Genomic DNA, 15,839 nt, shown 5'->3' on the forward strand with positions numbered 1-15,839 from the left:
GAGCTACCTGTAGATCGCGACCGACGTGTTATACGTAAATAGATTTTTCTGGATGTGAAAACATTACTGAAAGAAGTCATCACAATTCCTTTCCAAGGTAGTGTTGTTAAAACGACGTCATTAACAGCAACATATTAAAGTATATATTTTCTATACGGATAAACAACTGTTGTACATTATTTAAATGGCATAATTATCAACAATAATGTTTTAATGTATACCTCTGCCTAATCAAACCTAAAAGGTATAATGTTGAACTTTGTATTTAACTTTACTTTCCATTCACCAGAATTGGGTAATACTGGCCCCTCTTCAGCTTAACATGTTATGCGCTTCTTCCACTATCGTATTAAGCTGGACAGGAATAAATATAACAGAGCTGACTGCAGAAAACAAAATTCAAAGGCTACTGTAGCATTATCCCCCAACTGAGACTGAAGAATCAACTGTTTAAACAGGTTAATGGTAATTGGTCTTTGGAAAGCCTGCACAGGCACACAACCATCAGAAAGCGAGTGTGCAATTATACAGAACAAAAATGTGTATTGTCCTAGATAGAGCCTTGGGGAGTTCCTCAATTCCCCCTTCTCAGTCTCTCTCTGTAGCTCTCTATGATTAGAACCCAGAAAGTAGGGCACTTTTTTTCCTTCCTTCCTGAGCAAAATCCTTATTTGTGTCACATCACCTGGAAGAACAATGAAACATAACATTAACTGAAATGACAAATTTAGGGATTTTTGTGAACACCATAAATGTAAATTCAACCTACTTATTTCAGTTCTTGGTTGAAATTATTTAGACTAGATTTACTTATACACAGATGTACAAACATTAATCTGTGTTTTGGGGCACTGTCTTTTTGTCCAACATACATATCACCAAAAATTATTATTTTTGTGATTCACTTCACTTAAAGGTTAATCATATCATCAATAATTTTTTTTGCAGTTAGAATATAAATTGCTTTGTAACTCAAGTAATCACAGCCATACAACCAAGAAGCGAGCAAAGAACAAACATATTCAAACAATTTTGTTCAGTTTATTTAAACTGAATCAGAAACCATCTGTCTACAAATCAAAAATATTGATGAAGAGATTCAACTAGAAAATAAGAAGATACAAGAACCATTAAGGTAAATGAAATCTGAAGTACATTAATCACACAATTGGCACTGGTTTTTATAGTAAAGTCTTTCTTCTCAATCATCCGTGACATTTGGTTGTTTGATCTCCATAGAATGTGTGAGGTGCAGCTTTCACTTTTACCCTTATGTATTGTAATGTGTTGGGTTAAGGTACCTTGGCACCTACACAGCCGAGTAACGTTTCTGCTTTAAATCCACAGTGCAGTTTTATATTAAAGTACATTTACTGTCCATGTCATACAGCTGTGTAAGTTCTGAGATGATATTATCAATAGTAGGCTTTGTTATGTCTTCACTGAAAACCTAGGAAAAAATGAGAGGTGAATGCATTAAGCATCACACATAGTAACCAGCACTTATTCATTTTTAGACACAATTAACTTCCCCCCACTGGCTTAAATTTCAGCTTAATTCTTAATCACTGAATAATATTAACTAAAATAAAACTTTGCTTAATAAAAATCTTTTGAGTTGGAATTCACCATAAATCTATAAGAAACAAGAAAAAATATTACTATATCATTATATGCACCATCAACCTAAAACCACAACCAAAGTCTTTTATTTTAAACTACTACCTGATGATTACAAAATTACTTAAAATGTGAGGTACTGGACTTTACAAATATGCACTGAGAAGCAGAACTTTAAATAATTAATGACAGTGGAATCATTTTTGTTGGCTGGGTAAGCAAGCAAGTAAAAATCATCTGCACTGTACATGGAGTTAAGATAATTCAGCTTCATTTAGACTACAGCAACCTGAGGAGTTCATAGCTAACAAGCATACTCAGTGACATATGTAACTAATTCATTAGTTTCAAGTGTAAGGATAAAACCTGCTGTGTGTTGCACATTTTAGGTAATGTTCAGTCAGCAACACCATACCAATTTTTAGAAAAAAACCTGTTCAGTCAATTTAGATTTATCATTTGAGAAGGAAATTGTACTGTCAGACAAGCTGAATAATTCAACTCTTCTACATAATTTGGAACTGAACAATACGAGAAAGCAAACTGTGCTTCTCTTCTGAACCCTTATATAGTTAATGAAATGTTTTTGCTAATCTTAAATTTCATGGAATAGATCATCAGGAAGACACTGTGTTCTTTTCTTGTGTCAGCCAATGGAAAACCCATACTTTCAGCAATAGTAAGTAAAACTAGGTCACTTCCACTCCAGGCTAAATAAATTTAGTCAAGGGGAAATGCAGAATTCTTTATAGCAGGGTTCAAAAAAACACTCACACTTACAAATAACTTAGACAGCTTTGCAAAGTTGATTTTCTAAAATGAAATAAACATCACCCATTTCCAAGTAAATCTATTACCTGCCACCATCGCTTCCCTGATTCGGTGCCTCCTAGGACATCAACTCCATAAGTCTGCAATGCCAGGTATAGGACAGCCACAGCAATATGCTGGGGAGGATATCGCAGACATAGGGTGCCATGGTAACTGTCTCTCAGTAGTGCCCATGCTGTCACAGTAATAGGAGTGCGAGCCCACGCATGGCGGTTCATCAGGTTCTTCAAGGAGATGAGGTAATGAAGAAGGAACTGAAAAGAAAAAAACCTGACATTGGTGCTTTTAAAAAAACAAAAACAAACACACACACACATGCAGATTTCATGCTTTTAATTGACAGCAGAGACAACCTTATATAAACAAATGCACAAAAATAAATGTAATAAATCATTTACAAAGAAAATATTGCCTTTGATAAAATAAATTTATTGAAATAGCACTTAATTACATTTCACATAACATTTTCTGTTTTTCTTTCAAACTAATTTTACACTAATTTATTAACTTTTTAACGCATTGTTCCAATACACTTCGGCTGGAAAAGCAGACAATGAAGGATGTACCTTCATTGAAGTACCATAAACTAAAATCAAACTAAGACCTTGGTGTCTTTAAAAGATTAACATCAATATGCCCTACTATTGTTGCACTATAAAAACACATTAACAAAATAAATATGAGTACATGCAAAGATACTTAATTGCAAATGTTTGCTAATTAGTGCATACACACAAGGACATAATACTGCTTCGGAGCAGTGGTTAATAACTGCTGCCTTTAGATGTAGGGAAAAACATTTGAAGCTACCTGTACTTATTAATATGTATCAAAGGATGTCATTTTGTGTTTATGCCCTTGTTGACAGGCTATTTAAAGTACTACAGCTCGGAAACTTTAATGTAGTTCCTGCCCTTTTCTGAACTTATCAAGGATATTTCTTGAAATATCCTATGAATAATTACTTAGAAATTATGCAGCATGAGGATCATAAAAATTGCCTGTAACAGTTTTAGCATATTAACATTACTGAAAAAATTATCAATGAAGTAAATTATTCTTTTCAGAAGCAGTACTGCACAATATATGTGGGGGATCCCAAAAAGAAGAAAAAAAAAAACCTTTATTATAAAACTCCATTTCAGTCACCTTCAAAATACTCTCCTTGAGATGCACTTCTTTTTGGTCCCAGCTCTTCTCCCAGTCCTGTCAACATTTCCTGCACTGATCTTTTGCTTTCATGTCTAAAGGCTCTGGAGCTTTATCCCTGTACTTCTAATATGGTAACAAATCTTCTTCACTTCAGCCTCAATTTTAACTTTGGGAGGGAAAAAGTCACATGTAGCAAGACCAGGCAAATGCAGAAGGTGCAAAGCAACAATCACATTGCTTTAGTGAGAAATTCTTTGACTGACAATACTGTGCTTGCAGGTGAGCTGTCATGGTGCAAAATGCAGTTTTGGGTGTGCCAATGCAATGGACATTTATTTTTCCTGTGATGATTTCACATAAAGTTCAGTTCATGTAATGTTATGCAGTTCATGTAATGTAACTGATTAATAGTCTGTTCAAGGGGAACAAACTCTTTATCAACAAATCTATCAGTGTCAAAACAACGCATTCATCATTACATGTTTAAAATCTGGCCTGGTGGCTTGGAACAAAAATTGCCAAAGTTACCTGTATAATAGGAAAATAAACGCCAGAAATATACATTTGACCAACTGAGGATGAAGCCATTCAGCAGACTGATTAGCCATACTTGTAGGTACACAATAACTAGAGACATATTCAACAACTACATCCAACTCCTGTACTGCTGACCAGTTTGGGGAATTTTTGGGTCCCCTTTTGCATGCTGAAAGAATGTGCCACTTCAACTCAAAAATTTGACTAACATGGCTTATTAACAGTGTAATCCATTAATAAGCATATAATTGACATTACTAGACATTTGACAGACAAGAGGTGATTTTTCTGTCCACGAGGCTCATTTGATTTGCTAAAAGCAAAGTTATTATCACCTATTTTAGTGTTAGCCAAATTTACACACTCAAAGCACAAAAACTATGACTGAACATAAGAATGCCCATTAATCTTTTTGTTTCCAAGTTTATATAAATAAAAGTAATTCCATACTATTTTCTTTTTCTAAAAATAAAGAAACCAAGGAACCAGTACAAACAGTGAAACAAAAATATATTCTTGCATTTATTCTCTTCACTCTCATTCAGAAAGTCTAACATGGTTGGCATTCATCTGAAAGTTCTACTGGAAGTAAACTTATGAAAGATATACGATAAGTAATGTGTTGGCTGAAACTTGACCTTAAAATGTATCTGAGAGGGTATTACATTTATATTGTTTGAGTGAAGGACCTGAAGTCATAGTGGTGGTAACAAGGATGGGATGTGTATGGACAAAGTTCTGGAACCTGTCCCTAATTCTTCTTCTAATGTGGCCTCTCTAACTTTTCTGGATAAAAGCTCATACTCATTTTAAGAGGAACTGTATGACATAATTGGCTGCAATGAAGACAGAATATCACGCAAACATGTAACAAATTTTGAAGAGAATGAGAAGGCAGACATGAGGGAAGTTCACTGTGGTGAAAAAAGATAACAGTGTACAGAAGAGGCAAAAATGTTAGAACAGAAGGATTGGTACAAATGTTCAGTGTCAAAGATGCCGAATGAATGAGGCAACATAGAAGCCAAGAACAATACAGGTACAGGTATTGAAGAAGGACATTAGAAGAATGGACCTTTAACTGGAGAATATCCAGGACTACAGAAACAACATGAAGATAGTTTAGTGAGCATCACACCCACTTGCATCTTTCATGGCTTATCTTCTCTCATTAGAAAACAATGTCTTAAGAGATTAATTTGCACCTAGTCAACATGTACCAGCACCAGTCCCCTCCAAATGCCACAAGTAAAAGATGGCCTGTAGAATTCTGTCTTGGAAGGATGTCTCCAGTAGATACACAACAGCCTTTGCCACCCATGACAGGAAAAGCAGCTTGGACAACTTTCGACCATCCCCATTCAGCTTCAAGACAACGCCATCACTAACAATGCATGAGTTGTAAAGGCTGTCTGTGAAACCGCAGATTCAAACAGATATACAACCACTCCATTTACCAGATTGTGCCTCATGACACTATCAGGGCTGGGCTGAACTGGAATACAAGTAACAGCATACAAAAACAAGTATTCTGGATTCAGCCCATGGTACGTTTTTAAAAATGTTAACAAAAATAGTTACTTTATGAAATGGAATACTGAATATGTTTAAGTTACATCTACATCATCTTGATACTTGTTTTTTGTGTGTGTAACTAGTTAATTTAATGTTCGAGCATTCCAGGAATTTCGATGTAAATGTTTTCTATTAGCATACCTAGCGCTTGATCTCTATCTCTCTCTCTCACACATATACTCTGATTCTGGGGGTTTCCGTTTGCTTTTTAGGCAAGTTAAAATTCTCTTTACCCAGTTTTCCAAAAGTGTTTGCTGTTGCTTTGTATTTGTAAGTGCTTTAACAAGTAGAAATTAAATAATTATTTGAGATTTTACCAGTTGCACTATAGATACAGAGAAAATGTAACATGTTGCTGATAATGGCTATTCTGTTTACTTTTTTGCCTGTTGAGTGTAATTGTAATTTGCAACAGGCAAAAAAGTTACAAGGGGATGTGAACAGTGATCTGTGGTTGACTTTACGTATCTGACCAGAAAAGGCATAGCTACACAACACAGACAACACCATCTGGGGTTTGTTACAGAAAGAGAGGTTAGATAATATTGGATCTCAGAACAAATCCCTGCTTGCTTTAGAGTGGTTTTGTAACAGTGGATTACCTGGCTCCAGAAAACCGGATTTCAATCTGCTCATGCATTAACAGATAGGTTGCTCCGGATTAACATTTGTACACAGTAAAGTTTGAAAGCTCTTACAAGTCACTGAACAGTTGATCAATCAAGGACTACAAGTTTGAAAAACAGAGGAGACAACCTTCATGTCAGCAGAGCATGACGTGATGGTGGCAGTGCATGAAGACCAGCACATCTGATATAAGAGGAGCAGCAACTGCCAAGGAAAAGTAGATTGTATGGAATAATATCACTGAAACAATGAATGCGTAAAATAGTTAATCAGTGAAATCCATATAAACTTTGTGTGGTAAACTTTTGAGCAAAATTTACCCCTGGCAATATTACTTTACTTGAAAAGTTATATGCCCTCAAGAAAGCACTGTATTCCACTTTTGCAATATTAAAGATATCAAAAACCTCTGAATTAAAATTGGATAAATAAGCATATCAGATATAGGTACCTGCTGAAGAGGGGAGTCCTTAGAAGCATTTCTTTAAAGGACGAGGGACAGCATAGAAGGGATAAATGTGGGACGCTTGTTCCACCAGCAAGTCTACTGTAATTTATTATTGCTCAGAAGTGCCAAATTTGTTTAAATTCGATTGCCCTACCTATGGAATTCCTCTTTGATGTTGGATATTTATTTTTCTTTCAGAATGCAGCCTGTGTGTGTGTGTGTGTGTGCAGATGCTGCTTCAAAGTTATGTAATGCATTTTTAATACTGGGCTAAAAAAAAAATCTTTTGTTAAGTCTGTTTCTTAAAATATGAATTCAAGAATGTGAAGTGGCCAAACAACACACTGAACTATAGTCATTTGGATTTTTCAAGCATTCAACTTTTATTAATAAAAGTTTAATGAAAAATTTGATTTCCCTTATTTTTGATTAACAACAAAAACAGAGCTTCTGTTTTTTGCATGATTAAGTGCATTTTCACGTTACAATATAATTTCAATATGTTTAATTTGTTAAACTATTTTATGAACAAGTCTATAAATCAATTCCTGGAACTATTCAAAAAGTTTTTACATTTACACTTTTGAATATTAACTAAGAATACAAATCGGAATATATTAACACTAGAATTACCAGAGCCTACGAAAAAACTCGTAGATCCGTCCCACCTTAAATCGCTTCACACTTCTCCATCAGCGTCTTTTGTCCTGTAAATGTGTTGATAAGCAGCAAGCAGTCTACTATCACATCCCCCACTGCCGCACAGTTTTCTCAGCTCAAATCTGTTTACCTGAGTGTCAGTAGCTTGGAGTTGTATAGAGTGAGAAGTCAAGCAAAATGACACCTTTTATAAATACTATATCATTATTTGGAACACATGCATTTCGTGTGTGTTCTGTGCCTACAACGATTTATGTAAACACATCGTTAAAACAGAAACATTTTTCATGTTTTAGTAAGGGCGGCACGGTGGCGCAGTGGTAGCGCTGCTGCCTCGCAGTTAGGAGACCCAGGTTCGCTTCCCGGGTCCTCCCTGCGTGGAGTTTGCATGTTCTCCCCGTGTCTGCGTGGGTTTCCTCCGGGCGCTCCGGTTTCCTCCCACAGTCCAAAAACATGCAGGTTAGGTGGATTGGCGATTCTAAATTGGCCTTAGTGTGTGCTTGGTGTGTGTGGGTGTGTTTGTGTGTGTCCTGCGGTGGGTTGGCACCCTGCCCAGGATTGTTTCCTGCCTTGTGCCCTGTGTTGGCTGGGATTGGCTCCAGCAGACCCCCGTGACCCTGTGTTCGGATTCAGCAGGTTAGAAAATGGATGGATGGATGGATGTTTTAGTAATACAGTAATTGACAAAATGTAGACATGAAGTTTATAATGTGTGAAGCCTAAAGACAAAATATCAAAGAAACACTTTCACAACAGGTACTAATATAAAAGAACAAATGCGCTCAAGTCAATCTGTAACAGCTGGTGTAAATGTGTGATACTTGTAAAGGTTAGCTTTGTTTTGTTTTTTTTTCACGTTCACGATTCCACCCTACCCCCCCTCCCCCTCCCCATCTGACACTGCTGTTTTCACATAAAGACGCGCTATAGCTCAAATGTTATTTATTTGGATCACATAAAGACGCGCTATAGATCAAATGTTATTTATTTGGATCACATAAAGACGCGCTATAGCTTGCATGTTATTTATTTCACCAATGCTACACCTTCCAGATCTAAACACTAGCGTGGTGTATGTGCCCAAAAAAAGTCTAACTGCATTCTCGTACCATTGCTCGCGTACTAAAGTGTCAGCAGGTATTTTTCGTGACATTACACATGTAATTTGTGAGCATGCCTTTGACAATCAAACAGAGGAAGCTCTGCAGTTCACTTGTGACTTATATGTTGTAGATCTGACATCCTTTGTATGTAAGAGCCAGATCTACAGCATAAAGTCACGAGTGCAGAGCTTCCCATGTACAGTACATATACAAAGTGCAGCGATGCCAAAAGTGCATTTTTGATCTGATGTAGAATCGTCGGCATGAGTTGAGTGTACCTCTGTTATATCGTGTCTATGTGAAAACAGCAGTATCAAATGCGGGGGGGGGGGGGGGGGGGGGGGGGGGGGTTCTGGGGGCACGGGGAGTTGGGAACGTGAACGAGACTGAGAGAATAACAGAATAGAAAAAAGCAAAGCTAACCTTTACAAGTATCATAAAATACACCGGCTGTTACAGACTGGAATCAAATGTATGTTTTTATTCTAAAATAGTAAGAATACGAGCAGCTCATTTCTCAAAACGGACATGCCCGGGATCAAACCCGCAAAGCTTTGATTACAAGTCAGCAGCTGATACCATTGCGCCACCGAATCTCTCATTCCAATTGCATGTCAATGTTGCAGGTAAATGCGGGCTGTTTTTCTGCAGTTATATTTTTGAATAAAAGCGCATTTGTTCTGTTATATTTGTACCTTTTGTGAAAGTGTTTCTTTGATATTTGGAATTCAGGCTTCACACATTATATACTTCATGTCTACATTTTGCCAATTATTACTAAAACATAAAAAACGTTTCTGTTTTAACGATGTGTTTACATAGATCGTTGTAGACACGGAACACACACGAAATGCATGTGTTCCAAATAAGGATATAGTATTCATAAAAGGTGTCATTTTGCTTGATTTCTCACTCTATACAACTCCAAGCTACTGACACACAGGTAAACAGATTTGTGCTGAGAAAACTGTGCGCCGGTGGGGGATGTGATAGCAGACTACTTGCTGTTTGCTGCTTATCGACACATTTACAGGACAAAAGATGATGATGGAGAAGTGTGAAGCTATTTAAGGTGGGACGGATCTACGTGTTTTTTAGTAGGCTCTGGTAATTCTAGTGTTAAGGACTGTATATTCAGTAACTAAATATTAAGTATTCTGTCCAACACTGGGCACTATCGCCTTTTCCCCAATCTAAAAGGAGACAATAAGGAAACATAAGCAAGACAAAATGTTTTATTTGATTGACATGGTAATCCTACAAGAAAAACTGTATTAATGAAAAATGTTAGTGGTCTTTTCTTAATAAGTCAGGTTCAAAGATTTATATACAACACTTGCACATAAAAAATACATGTATGCATTGCCAGGCATACCTTTACAAGGAATTAAAAAATTCCTATTAAAAACTATGATTAAAAAAAATGGTTGGTAACATGTTTAAAATTGTAAGATCAGTAACTTTTTTTTATCTTATAAAGGTACAATCTGTATTGCTTAACAATGAGTAGAAAAAATAGTTTTTTATAACTGTATTTCAAGTTGAATATCAAATTGCAAAATCCATAATCAAATGTGTAAATATGTGTATTTTTCTCTCTGTTTAAACTATTATAATTAAACTATCGGCAACCATAAATAGTATTTGTGTAATCTGAAAACAAAGCAAAGCTGGAGAATGATACACAGATGATATCAAAACAATCTGATATTTTCAACTTTTCAAAATTTCTGTTTATTTATAGAGTTGACAAAGAAACCACACAACATTTTTAAAGGTAACTCGTGTTTTGGAAATGTTAGTCCTTAACCTGAAAATTGCTCCAGGGGCGCCATATAATGGCTGACCCTGCTCTCTGACCTCCAAAGGTCAAGCAAAAAGACAATTTCCCCTTAGGAATTAATGAAGTGTATCAAATCAAATAAAACACAAACTGCGCACTATTATTCAGGTTCAATACCTTTTGTATCCAGAAGATGGCAGTAGAAACATAAAAGATTATTTCATTATGTTAAAAACAACAGATCATTTATTGGAAGTGCAACATGCAGATAAGATTCTCACATGTATAAATAATGAAACTAATACTGGTTGGGTATGCTATGTTAATAAAATTAGGTCTTCAAACATTTAAAAATGACATGATTCTATAAGTATTTTATTGAACAATAAAATATGAAAACAACAAGCCATTCACTTAATAAAACAAATATACTGTATACTGTGTAACATGCTTTCAAAAAGACTACATTTCCTAACTGTTTATTTCAATAAAGGTTAAGTTAACTTTGAATGAGCTTTTTTTTTTGTTTTTTATTGTATTCCAAATTATAAAATACTTGCACTGTAGTTAAGGAAAGTCAGTGAACAACGTCCACATAAAAAAGAAAAAAATTCTCACATTACTTGGGGTTGCAGAATCCACATGTTCTTTATCTATTTGAATGTTAAAAATATTGTGCTTTTACATTGAAGATCTGCCTTTTCCCCTCAATTCAATGGTCTAGACTCCCGTCTACCCATTTTGTGAACATGAACATGCTACATACAACTGGCCGTGAGTAAAATATTCCTGCCATAGATCAACTCTTGCCATTACTAGTAATTTGGCTTTTGTTGATGGTCATTGCAAAATACTACTCTAGAGGAGACTGTATTCTTTTGTACTCAAACAGGTAATTAGCAAGACTGATGAGAATTTTGGATATAAATATAATTTCAACCTGAAGCACATTTTGTAAAAATTGTAGCTCTAATCAAATTTGAATGTTACACTTTGATCTGTAATCGATGTTTTGGAGGGTTTAGATTAAAAGCATTATACACTGAATCCGGATTTACTTTAACGTATTACATACAGAATTGAGGTTTACATGCTGCACATTTACATGGTCTACCTCCTTTATGTCCTGACCATGGGGAACCCCTTTTCTGAGCTGCACACGCGTTTAAAGGCATGCCATCACTTCTGGTTTATGTTGCTTGGAGTGGGCCAAGAAGGCCATACTGGCACTTTCTTGCTTCTGCTTTGCAAACAAGAGAGTAGTGACGCATCATGACCTGCTCTCCAAGGGGATAGATACCGTAGTTCTGTGCAATATTACACCTCCAGCCCCGAATTCTTTGAAGTATACACATATACGTCAATCCAACCTGACTTGAATTTGTATGTATTTTACACTGCAGTGTGAGGAGTAAGAATAAGCAGACAGAAAAGGCAGTACTTTGTGTACCCAGAAAGGCCACTTGCTAACCAAGACTTCTTTGAGCTTCACCTAACTATCCTTTGTACACTTTACATTTAATTTTCTATGCAGCTCACCATCGCATCTTTTTTTTCCTGTGCAGAGCACAAGAAATTCTTCACTTGATACCAGCCCACTTCTCTATGGGATTATAGCTACACTTTGTTCAGACAGGCTCTTCTGCTTGTAGCATTCATTTGCATGAACTGCAAGCCCCATTTCTCCAAGTAATCACTTGTTAGCGCTGAGCAGAAAAAAAAAAAAAACAACCCAGTGTCTACCCAATAGAACATTATTACCAACAAATATTGCCAAATAAAAAAACTTTTTTTCTTAAACTTAAGTCTGGAATATATACTTTAATCATGTCTGAATTGTTTCATTTTTAATTTTAAATTTGGGAGCAGAGGAGTAAATCAAGGAAAAATGCGTCTTTGTCCCAAACATTTTGGTTATACAGTCGACCCTTGATATACGACCGGCTTGACATGCGAACAACTTGATTTACGACCAAAATTTTTATTTTGATTTACGACCAACATCTTGCGTTACGACCTGAATGCGGTCACGTGTATCCGCTTGCGCGATTGTAAACAAACAGAAACATTCCTATTAATGCGGCACTCATTCAATAAAATGTCAGGTGTGTAAACTCTCTTGGGACCTCCCCCAACTAGAAGACATGCCAAAGTCCAAACTCCGTATGGAAGACTGTTTATCTGTTGCTGGGGCAAAAGCCGGCTTAAAGCTGTGCTGAGTCTCTCAGCCAAAGCAAACAGAAAAGATATCGATGGGTGATATGCATGTGATATCCCTGCCCGGCAATGGACAAGCAAGCTTTCACAGTCGCGGCAATCGCGCTTCAGGATGCACTTCAGCATGTCGTTCCCATTGAGTGGGGAGTGGGGGGGGTCTCAGAAGAGTTCAGAAACAGTTCCTTGTATCATCGCAAGGAAATGCTGAGAAAACTTCTCGTCAGAATAACTTGTAGGCAGGAGGAGATTAAAATTAACGCAAAAGAAGCTATTGAAATGATTGCAAATGCCTGAGCGCAAGTTAAAGAAAGCCTTTAAAAAGCCTTCAGTTTCATTATCATCCTCCTCCCTTCCTGCAGCCCAAAGATGTCAAATTAAATGGTGAGTACAGTATGAAATTGTTGTTTCTGGTAGGCTAGGCACTTTTTATTACTTTTTGGTTAGTACATTAGAAAAATTATTGGTGTTTTGGTAAATTATGCACATTATACAACCCTTTTTTTATTATGAAAAGGTTAAGTAAGTGTTGCAGTGGGAGGTTCGGAACGCATTATGGGTATTTCTATTATTTCTTATGGGAAAAATAGTCTTGACTTACAACCAACTTGAGTTACAACCAGCCCTCGCGAACGAATTGAGTTCGTAAGTCAAGGGTCCACTATATAATGAATTATCTTGTTTTGCATTTTAGCATTGTTTTTCCAATGTCTGTGTGGGCTGCGTAAAGCCTATTGTGCTTTTCAAAGGTTCTATACAACCTGATGATTGATCATTCAGTTTCATAGTATTCACAATACAGTAATTCCTAAACCTCACCAATACTTTCTAAGCTATACATGCCTACATATCTTGTCTGTTTTTCAAGAAGTAGTTGAGCTGCAATACATAATGATGCAATAAATCTCTGGAAACTCTGATGGAGAATACAGAAATGACAGAATAATTTCAAAAAACGATTATGTATTTTTTCAGTAATAAGACTGGGAATCTTAAAAACTTTTAAAGAACAAGGACTGAACCATCAATCGTAGGCTTAAAGATCCCAGTTTTAACTTAAAACTCCCCTTTACTCTGGTGCTAACTGCACACTAGCAAACATATCCGGACATAACATAAATAATGTTGCTTAAGTATTGTGTTGTCAGTATGAAATATTCCCATCTACTGCCATGTTATTCAGAAGACATGGTGTCCTAAAATATAGTTTTAATAAAAATACAATCCATCCTTGGTTTGGTTCTCATGATATGTGCAACAACTAAGTAGTTATCAAAAGGACTCTAGCATTAACACTAGAACTACCAAAGCCTACAAAAAAACTTGTAATCCTGGCCCACCTTAAATCTGTTTGCACCTCTCCATCAGCATCTTTTGTGTTCTAAATGTGTTGATCAACACAAGCAGCAAGCAGCCTGCTATCCCATCCTCCCGCCCACTGTCGCAGTTCAATTCACAAAGAAGGTTCTCAGTGCTCAGTGTTTATCTTGGAGTGAAGTGCTGGAGTTGTAGAGGGTAAATATATCATCATTTGGAATACATACAGTACATTTCATGTGTGTTCCGTGTCTACAACAATCTACGTAAACACATGCTAACACCCACCTGAGAGAGTAACCACAGAGCACATTGCCTTTTTTCTCTATGTGGCTGCGGCAATGCGCTGTATCACCGTGTGCTCCTAACCTTCCTCCCTCTCATTTTTTTGTATCTCACACCCTCATACACCTTTATCGTATGAGTATCCCTTGTCAACAATGAATCGTTCGATCAGAAGAAAATATGAAGCTGGTTTTAAATTAAATGTCATTGAAGTGGTGAAAGAAATTGTAACTGTACTGCTGCAACAAAATTCGATGCGTCTGAGAAACTGAAGCGAGATTGGAGGAGGCAAGAAGATGTAAAAAAAATTAACTGTCTCATTTTTGAATGGGTATATAAGTTGGGGTCTGATTTTATGATTGATTTTTCGGGCTTCAAGACCTGACTTATAAGTGAGCATATACGGTACATACATACTTCTCAAGTATTAGGAATGACTAGTTAGTACACTATAAAAGAAACACCTGAACAAATACTGACTACACATTTTAACAGAAAAAAAAAATGGTTAAAATGTTTTTAAACAACCTAACGCGTTTTTGGATGCATTACAGATGGCACAACTAGATACTCAGTGCAAGAATTGGACAAACCTCTGACACTATCAGAATTACTAGATGGTATGAACTCATTTCAGAGTGGGAAAGCAGCAGGCCCTGATGGTTACCTTGCCAAATTTTATAAAAAAAAATTCTCAATCAAGTTTGCTCCCCTTTTATTAGCAACATTTACAGAAGCTAGAGAAAATACAATTCTACCTCAAACTTTTCGCCAAGCATTAATTAGCATGTTTCCTAAGCAAAATAAGGACTTATTAAATTGTGCATCATACAGACCAATCTCACTTCAGAATAACAATGTTAAGATACTCTCCAAAGTCCTTGCCAGTAGGATTGAGAAAGTTCTTCCTTCGATAATATCACAAGACCAAACTGGATTTATAAAAGGCAGACACTTAGCTTCCAATCTAAGTCACCTGTTTAATATAATATATTCACCCACAAAGTCTAACACCCTGGAGATGATATTATCATTGGATGCGGAAAAAGTATTTGATATAGTTGAATGGAACTACCTTTTCACCACAATGGAAAAATTTGGGTTTGGACCAAACATATGTGCATGGATTAACCTACTATATACCAGTCCAGAAGCTTCAATTTGTATTAACAACATTATTTCAGAATACTTCAAACTAGAACGTGGTACTAGACAAGGATGCCCCTTGTCACCACTGCTTTTTGTAATCGCCATACAACCACTGCCAACTCAATGCTTATGAGATAAAGGGGACTATCAGAGAAGGACTTGAATAGAAAATTTCACTATATGCAGATGATATGGTACTATATATATATATATATATATATATATATATATATATATATATATATATATATAATCAAATCCACAAAATACTGTGTGTGCAGTCCTAACAGCACTAGCAGAATTTCAAAAGATTTCCAGTCTCAGAATTAATTTGAATAAATGTGTGCTCTTTCCAGTGAACTCTCCAGCACACAATATTAGATTGGACACCTTCCCTTTTAACATCACAGATCAGTTTAAATACCTAGGGGTAAACATCACAAGTAAACATAAAGCTCTTTATTAACAAAATTTTGCTGTCTGCTTAGAAAAACTTAACACAACTTGCATAGATGTTAAACCCTTCATCTCACTTAGC

The 15,839-nt window shown here is 36.2% G+C and overlaps 1 protein-coding gene across 3 annotated transcripts in view; it reads right to left on the reverse strand.

Annotated features, from left to right (window-relative positions):
- Positions 1-216: 216 nt before the first annotated feature.
- ccnq (cyclin Q) overlaps positions 217-15,839 on the reverse strand; it is a 64,907-nt gene continuing 49,284 nt past the window's right edge. For 2 of the 3 annotated variants that reach the window (XM_028813575.2, XM_028813573.2), the window contains 2 exons: positions 2,478-2,705; positions 1,022-1,450 (listed from right to left, as the gene is read on the reverse strand). In XM_028813575.2, coding sequence (XP_028669408.1) covers positions 1,355-1,450; positions 2,478-2,705 — 324 coding nt within the window. In that variant the 3' untranslated portion in view covers positions 1,022-1,354. Of the gene's footprint in view, positions 686-1,021; positions 1,451-2,477; positions 2,706-15,839 lie in introns of those variants that run through there. The other variant, XM_051933892.1, reaches the window with a different exon arrangement.

Source organism: Erpetoichthys calabaricus, chromosome 11 (genome assembly GCF_900747795.2).
Source record: "Erpetoichthys calabaricus chromosome 11, fErpCal1.3, whole genome shotgun sequence".
NCBI lineage: Eukaryota > Metazoa > Chordata > Cladistia > Polypteriformes > Polypteridae > Erpetoichthys > Erpetoichthys calabaricus.